We start from the raw sequence: 8,722 nt of genomic DNA, 5'->3' as shown, positions 1-8,722 counted from the left end.
CATAGGTCTGTGCAAACTTCCAAGCTAAAGCTGTGCAAGTCCTCTTGGGTCAGCCTCCCAAACTTTCGGAAAGCTTTCATGGAGATAAAGGTGCCTACAGCTGCTTCTAGCTGTACCTGTTTGAGGGCACTTCAAGGGGAGTCGTCCTCTAAACTCACCGAGGCTGAAGGCCTAGTTCTTATTTCACAACCCAGGACAAATGAGGTCAGCTGCAGCCCTGTGCATTCTGGGCCCATTCTGGGGTTGCATCCTGGTCTCCTGAGCTGTCTCCCTTTCAGAAAGAGACTTGGCTTCTGAACTGAAGCTCTACGGAGGGAGAGCCTGCGTCTTTCCTGCTCTCACTCACCACGCACTTACAATGCCTGGCACAGAGCAGAGACCCAGAAAATCTTTGTTGACTAATTGCATGCTGTATGAGGTCAACAGACTCTCTTTCATTTGACAAGCTCCGGATGCGAGTGCAACTGTCCTCAAGTCCTGCTTCATAAAGCCAGGGTGTCCGAGCAGAGTTGTTCATAACCCTAGTAAATCCCATGGGATGATTCTGAAATAACTCATAAGACTAAGAGCTCAAACCTGCGTGGACAATGCAGTCTAATGAGGAGCCCACTGACATTAGAATCATTCCAAAAAGACTGCAACGAGCTGCTCTTGGGAAAGGAAAATAAGCACTACAGAAAGCAATGTGTAAGAAGTACTTTAATAGCTCAAACTCAGAGTCATCGTGCTGCCAATTCCAAAGAGATTCCTAAAAGAGGCAACTTCGGCCGTTTGAGAAGCCAGCGCTCACCCACCCGGGGTCTCTGTGCATTGACCTTTGGGTGCTGACTTGGAGAAAAGCACAAACACGACCAGTCCCATCCTGGCTCCCATGGGGCTTCTTCTATCTACACATTGTATCGACTGCATTAGTTGGACTAAGATGATGACTCAGTTAAAGGAGGAGACAAATGCTGACTGTCTAAGCAAGAATGGCCCAAGCTGGCAAGAAAAAGCACACTGCATACATAGGATACAGAAGGGCAGAGCTTCTGCCTGCGGATCTGCAACATTACATTTGTTTTGCCTGCAAACTATCAAGAAGGATTCTGTTGGCCAGGGAGTCTCCACTGAACAAACAAAATGGCAGTCAAAAGTCTTGAGTGTCCTATTCCAGCAGCCCAGAGTCCTCATCCGTCATCCACGGGAGAGTCTTTGAGGGAAACATGAAGTCCAGCTCATGCCTCTGCCTATGGGTCAATTTCTTCGGGAATCACTGTGATCATGATATCTTCATTACCCCTGCGGACCACCATGTTCAGGGTGCTTTCCCTTTTAATGACATCGCTGACATCATTGGCGGAGACCACGGACTGTCCATTGATGCTGATTATGACGTCGTTTTCCTTGAGACCACCACTGCAACACAAAGGGAAACACAATGGCAATGTTTCATGTTTCCATTCCTCCTGGTCTGACTTTACATGGACAAAGGCACAGCTTAGAACCTAAAAGCCCAGAACAAACAGGATTGGACGGTGGCGAACTTAGAATAATTGAAACCATCAGTGGGTCAGGCACGGTGGCTCATGCCTGTAATCCCAGCACTTTGGGAGGCTGAGGCAGGTGGATCACCTGAGGTCAGGAGTTCAAGACCAGCCTGGCCAACATGGCGAAGCCCCGTCTCTACTAAAATTACAAAAAAAAAAAAGAGCCAGGTTTGGTGCTGGGCACCTGTAATCCCAGCTACTCAGAGGCTGAGGCAAGAGATTCACTTGAACCCAGGAGGTGGAGGTTGCAGTGAGCCAAGATTGTGCCACTGCACTCCAGCCTGGGTGACAGAGTGGGATTCCATCTCAAAAAAATAAAATAAAATAAAAAATAAACCATCGGTAGATTGGATTACTTTTTAAGGTTTTTTTTTAATAATGTTCTTTTTTCCCCACTCTTTTTTTTTTTTTTTTTTTTTTTTTTTGAGATGGGGTCTCAATTGTTGCCCAAGCTAGTCTCGAACTCCTGGGCTCAAGGGATCCTTCTGCTTCAGCCTCCTGAGTAGCTGGGATTACATGCATGTGCCAGGATGCTGGGCTCCTTTTGAGATTTTTAGGCTAAATCATCCATTGTGTCCACTGTAGAAATACCTACTAACACTTGTGTGGCTTTATGACCCCAAGGAGATCAAAGGTCAAGATTGACCCCAAAGTGGGGAAGGATGTACCAGGTACTATCTGCCACGTAGTTGGCCAGATATCTGCCAGATAGTTGGCCACTATCTGGCCAACTTGCTTATAATGGCTATTGCAACTCAGAATGCAGTTCCTATAGGGGTGGGCAGAATATTTCTGTTAAGAGGCACTTCCTTTGTGTGGTTGCCACTATAACTGTAGCTCTTATATAGCTCAGCGTCAAAACGCTGTCATGGTCCTTCATGGGCTAGCACAAGGGTCTGCAAACTTCTTCTGTAAACGGCTCCATAGGAAATATTTTAGGCTTTGCAGTACATATGGTCTCTGTTGAAGCTACTCAACTCTGCTGTTCCAGCACAAAAGCCACCATAGATGTCATAAACCAAATTTCAGTGGACACTGAAATTTGAATTTCATACAAATTTAACATGTCACAAAATACTATTCTTATTTCAGGATTTTTTCAACCATTTAAATGTTCTCATAAGTGGGAGCTGAGCTACGAGGACACAAAGGCATAAGAATGATACAATGGACTCTGGGGACTCAAGGGGAAAGGCTGGGACAGGGATGAGGGATAAAAGACTACAAATTGGGTTCAGTGTACACTGCTTGGGTGATGGGTGCACCAAAACCTCACAAATCACCACCAAAGAACTTACTCATGTAACCAAATACCACCTGTTCCCCCAAAAACCTATGAAAATAAAAAATAAGTAAAAATAAAAATAAAATGCAAAAACTATTCTTAGCCCACAGCTCCATATAAAAGCAGGCAGTGGGCCAGATCCAGCCCCCAAGGCACATTTGCTGGTCCCTGGTCTAGCACTTTTCTCTGGATATTCCGCCAATACAGGTAACAAACCCTGATGGATGGTTGAGCTACTTCTTGTCGTGTTACTTGGATATCACTTGGGTTATTTTTCTGGAGGTGTTGACAGGTATGGGCCTAATTGTCAGAGACATTCTGGAAGACTCCAGGAAGAGAAGGGTCCTGAAGCCTAGAAAAGGACCACCAAGTTAGGGCTTGGGGACACTGTTCCTGAAACCCTCTCTCTGGCCAGCCGGGCCATCCCAGAGACTCATTACGAGTCTGCTATTGCTCTGTCCATCTGGAAGGTCCTCGTGGAGCAAGGACTTTTGAAGACAGAAGGCACCCTCCTATGGATGAGTCCCGAGCCAAGCCAGGTCGGAAGGCCTGGCCAGCAGGAATGACAAGCAACGTCCGACCACGTCTGTCAAGGATCAACATAATCATCTGAGCCAGTAGAAAAGGAACAGCGCTCCTTCTTCCTGCTACCCCCACAGGAACAACAAGAATATTGGGAAAAGAGAAAATGACTCTAACTCACGCTTCTGCTGGGGTATCAGGAATTACTTCAATTATATACGCTCCTGAGATCACGTCTGGGAAGTCCCGGTGCCGGTCCTTCAGCTCTTTGGCTTTGCTGCTCCAGAGAAAAAGCACCCGTGTTAGTGTGAAGAAACACCAGGCCTTCCCCACGCAAAACTCAGCTCTCACCAGTTCCCGTCTTCTCCCTGGGTCTAAGGTAAAATTCCTCCAGGAATTCTGATCCTATTTTAAAATTAAAATTGCCTGTCTACCAGAGTCAAAGATTTACTTGGTAACAGTAAGGAAAGTGCTTTCATCATTACTATTATTTCTTTTTTTTTTTTTTTTTTTTTTGAGACAGAGTCTTGCTCTGTCGCCCAGGCTGGAGTGCAGTAGTGCGATCTCAGTTCACTGCAACCTACATTTCCCGGGTTCAAGCGATTATCCTGCCTCAGCCACCTGAGTAGCTGGGATTACAGGTGCCTGCCACCAAGCCCGGCTAATTTTTTATATTTTTAGTAGAAACAGGGTTTCACAAATTGGCCAGGCTGGTCTCGAACTCCTAGCCTCAAGTGATCTGCCCGCCTTGGCCTCCCAAAGTGCTGGGATTACAGATGTGAGCCACCGCACCCAGCCATCATCATTGTTATTATTTCTTAACTAATAGTAGCTATTACTAAGGAGTCAGTAAAGTATAGTGGTTGGCCTGGTTTGCAGCCCTAGCTCTGCCATTTGCTAGCTGTGTGACCTCAGACAGTTGCTTAACTTCTCTGTGCCTTCATTTCCTCACCTGCAAGATGGGGATAATAACAGTACCCTACAACATGAGTTGTGAGGATCAGATGAGGTCATCCCAGTAAGGCACCTGGCCCAGTATATGTGATACATAGTGGCTGGCATCACTGTGGCTGGTGACCCCTGCCACCACTCCCTGATCTGAGCCTGGCCACACACCAGAAGCACCTGCGCTGTCATCCCCATCCTGAAGAGGAGGAAACTGAGGCACTCAGGGGTCATATCGTTCCCAAGGTCACAAGGCAGGAAATATCAGAGCAGGGACAGGAACCCAGGAAGCTGGGCACCAAGGGCTTACCATCTTTCCCTACACCTCGTAGTTCCAAAGGCAAACAACTGAGGGGACACTTTAACCTTGACAAATGGCTCCATCTTCTGGAGTGCTAAGAAAGGGACCACCATTCATAACATGTATCAAAATATATTAATACTTTCGCAGTGAGTGAATCATTAATTCATCATAGTAATGAACACATTAATCTATCTGTTACTATATTCTAGTCTTTACCTACTTTACCTCTGACAGTTTTAGCCATGCCAGGTGAGTCTACTACCAGGACTCATGAGATTACACCAGAATTTTTCATCCAGGTTAGAACACCAGGATGCCATGAGCCTGCCAACCACAGGCCGCAATTCCGCCAGCTCGGGGAAAACAAGCACATCAGTCATTCACTTCCCTGCGCTGGGCCTGCCCTGGCATTCCTGGAGCCGCGGCCCACGAGCTACAGAGCAACGAAAGCAGAGTGCCTAGAGCTGCGGGAGGGGCTTGGGGCCCTCCTGGAATGTGGGTTTCAACAGAATGTGGGGTAAGGAAGACGTGAGCCAGAGTGAATCAACAGCCCCACCACACACACACTGTTCAGGCCTGCCTTCAAAGAGGAGGGCAGAACCTTCTACACCGGAGGGCCTGCTGCCAATGAAGAAAACCAGCTCAGAATGCAAAAACACAGGTTAAAACCAAACAAAGGGGCCAAGGCTAATGACCTGTCCTCTTTCCCGATGCTACTTCATTATAAGCAGAAACTGAGACGTCTTAAGGCAGCATAAGGTTTCTCTTTCAGGGGTGCCTGTGAGCACCTTCTGAAGTTCAGGTTTATTAAAATTTAAGACACAGACACGCATCCTGTTTACCCACCTGGACGTGAGTGACATCATTCGGATACCAATATACTTCTTCTTGGTGATGGCTTTTCCTGGTGAGACAACAAAGGGACAGCAGAAGGTCAGCCCAGTTGGTGGGGGTGCTGGGGACACCAGGGGCCGGGGGCCCAATCCCCCAGGTTGCAGGAAGGGCCACAGAAGGGTACACTGAGGTTGCGGCTCAAATCCTGGTCTGGACCCCTCCCCTCTGGGGGACCTTGGGAAAGTCCCATTGTTTCAATTAATGGTCAGGTACCTGGGCATGACCCTTAATTCCTCATGGCCTCATCCTGACAGCTGGCCCTTCCCCAAGCTTGCTCTACCCCCCATATATATCTGGAATGTGACCCCTCTGTCCCACCTCCACTGCCACCACCCTTGTCTGGGACCCCAGCATGTCTCATCCAGATGACTGGGAGAGCCCCTTAACCGGTCCCCAACTTCCAGCAACCCCTCCAGCAGACTCCCCGCAGCCATCAGAGTGTCCTTTCAGTGACATCAATCAGATCATAAACTTCCCTGTTCTTAAATGTCGTTAGGATGCAACCCAGGCCCCTCACCATGGCCTGCTGTGAGCCTGCTCGCCCGGCTTTGGCCAGCTTTCCACCCCGGGGAACTCCATGCTGTCACTGTGCTCCGGCCCTCAGGCCACTTCAGGGGCCTTGTGCTCACTCAACTATGCTGAGTCCTCTGTCTTTCCTTCTGGAGTGTTCCCCCCACATCCCTGCCCGCTGGTTCCTCCTCACTCAGACCTCAGCTTGGAAGGCATTTCCTGGCCACACCATCTCCACCAGCTGCCCCTCCAGTCGCTCCCTTGACGGCCACCCTGATCCGTTTTCTTGGGAGCACTAATAGTATCTTATGTGTTTGATTATTTACTGTCAGCCTTCCCATCCCCCAACAGAACATAAAAGTCACACCGGCAAAGGCCCCTGTCGAGCCCCAGGCCCCAGTTGAGCTGTCCACTGCCAAGCTCCCTGCTTGACTTAGAGCAGATGGGGCAATAAACGTTTGTAGAATGATCTCCCTGAACCTGTTTTCTCATCAGCAAAATGGGACTAGTAATTCCTAACTGATAGGGCAAAAGAATTAAGTGACATACATAAATAAAGTGAAATAATGTACAGAAGTCACCTAGGATCATGCCTGGTACATATTAGACTGACTCAAGTGACATTGCCATGATCAGAGGACAAAAATGGTGAAATGTCTGTGACCTTCTGCGAGGGATTTAGTAATGTGCATTCCCGTTCACTTCTGGATCAGAGATGGCTTGGCTAGTCCTAGGGGCTGCCGCTTTTCCCTTCCCCAAGTCCCAAAGGGCAGCTGAGCTTCAGGCCCCATCTCCGGAGTCCCCAGGGCTGTGTGGGCCTTGCCTACCTTTGGCCTGTCGGTCATGGGACTCCGTGAGGAACTTTTTAATCTTATCAGATGGGATTGCAAAGGAGATTCCAGCTGTCACTTTCAAAGTGTTAATTCCAATCACTTCACCGTCCTGAAAAGCAAGAAGGACACGGCTTACTGAATCGTGAAGCTTTACCGGCAGGTACACACCCAAAGAGAATATGCATGAAAGAAGTCCCTGAGCTATTTCAGAGATCGAAGTGGGGAGATGCAAGGAGGGGATCCCCGTGGCAGCAGGGAGAGAGGCATCAGGACACCCAGGCAGCGTGAGCCACGCGCAGCTGTGGAAGAATCGCACATACTCCAGGTCGGCACTGGGTGCTCACCTCACGGTAAGCACAGATAGTTTCAAAATGCACGATATGATTTGCTCCTGTTTCACAAGGAATACGTTTCCAAAGGCTCAAACTCCTTTAGGTGGCTGCCCACACCTTCCTGCTTCTCCCATGTCTAATGATCTTAAGATGACTCTGCTGACTTCAGGGGGAAACAACCTGAAGTAGAGCTTAGGGCTGTCATGCTTCATTACCAGCAAAGCCATCACCACTCCATCCCCAAGTGCTGCGCGGGGAGGCAGAGGACAGAGCTGGGAGCACAGCTGCCTCTCTGCTGGGAAGAGAAAGCTGCCAAGCGGGGATACATCACTTCGTGCACACTTCCCAGGAGTGCTGAGATGTCAGTACCTGATGCCAAGGCACCATCTAGGAGGTGCCATCACACTGGGCCTTGCTAAAGACAGCCCCTATAAATGGCCCCAGAGCTGCCCTCTATAAATGGCCCCAGAGCTGCCCTCTATAAATGGCCCCGGAGCTGCCCTCTATAAATGGCCCCGGAGCTGCCCTCTATAAACGGCCCCAGAGCTGCCCTCTAGCTCTGCTGGTCTGTGTTCTAAGGCTTCACTTTTTCTGCTCAAGTATTTAAGGGAAGACTTAAGTGATATCTTTGTGGGTGGGTAACTCCTCCTCATTCCAGCCAGGCCTTAAGGGAGGATTCCTGGCCAAGAGAAAATGTGTATGAGCCCAGCCAGCTCCTTCAGCAGCCCAGGAGATTTAATTTGGAGGAGGTGCTTTCGGTGACTGGCCAGCATTTTTGGTGACCTTCACCTTACTCCTGCATTGGCCCTGAATTTCACGGTGTTTACCTGTAACTCTGAGACACAAGTGTGTTCTCTGGCATAACATTTCCAACCCTCACCTCCGGCCTGCCTTACTCTTTCCAGAAAAGATCCGTAGGGTCATTTGCAAGCACGCAGTACATTTACAGAGCCATTTTAAAGGAATTTATAACACACTTTGGCAACCTTATGTTTGAAAAGACCCCCTGCCTCAAAAACAAACAAACAAACAACAAACAAACAAACAAAAAACAGCGTGTACATAGATAAAAACAAATGACCTAACACAGGTTTAAAAGACCTTACCAGGTTTACTAACGGGCCTCCCGAGTTTCCATACTGCAATTAAACAGAAATGAAAAGGTTACAAATCGTGTCATAACATGGTTCAATCTATGTCCCTGCCTGGCCGTTTCCTGAGCACGGTGCCTAGAGTGGGGGGCACGATTCTTCTCTGAGATTCATTCCCATTAACCTAATATTTTGCCAGAAAAAAATGACCTTAACAATTTTCAGAAAGTTTTAGAGGTGCCGTAAACAGGGAGATTTTCTCTCTGAAGCCCAGAAGCCAACTGCAATCACCCTAAAGCACCCAATACAACTTCTTCCTCCTGGGAGGAGGCTGGCTGTCCACCTGCTCCAGTGTCACCGTCCCCGCCATGTGACCCCTGCCGTGCTGCTGGCACTAGAATCCACATGGCTTGGTCTAGTTCCATCCCTTCACGCAGACTACAAGAAAGTCAGGGGCTGAGACCTATGCTGACTCCT

At 48.5% G+C, this 8,722-nt stretch overlaps 1 protein-coding gene across 1 annotated transcript in view; it reads right to left on the bottom strand.

Moving 5' to 3' along the window:
- Window positions 1–681: 681 nt before the first annotated feature.
- HTRA1 (HtrA serine peptidase 1) overlaps window positions 682–8,722 on the bottom strand; it is a 53,466-nt gene continuing 45,425 nt past the window's right edge. Inside the window, exons 5-9 of the mRNA XM_034931635.3 lie at window positions 8,261–8,293; window positions 6,817–6,931; window positions 5,432–5,489; window positions 3,518–3,613; window positions 682–1,398 (exon numbers count right to left, since the gene is read on the bottom strand). Coding sequence (XP_034787526.2) covers window positions 1,230–1,398; window positions 3,518–3,613; window positions 5,432–5,489; window positions 6,817–6,931; window positions 8,261–8,293 — 471 coding nt within the window. The 3' untranslated portion in view covers window positions 682–1,229. The remainder of the gene's footprint in view (window positions 1,399–3,517; window positions 3,614–5,431; window positions 5,490–6,816; window positions 6,932–8,260; window positions 8,294–8,722) is intronic.

This window comes from Pan paniscus, chromosome 8 (genome assembly GCF_029289425.2).
Source record: "Pan paniscus chromosome 8, NHGRI_mPanPan1-v2.0_pri, whole genome shotgun sequence".
Lineage (NCBI taxonomy): Eukaryota > Metazoa > Chordata > Mammalia > Primates > Hominidae > Pan > Pan paniscus.
Note: the sequence above shows the minus strand (reverse complement) of the source record. Positions and strands in the feature narration are given on the sequence as shown.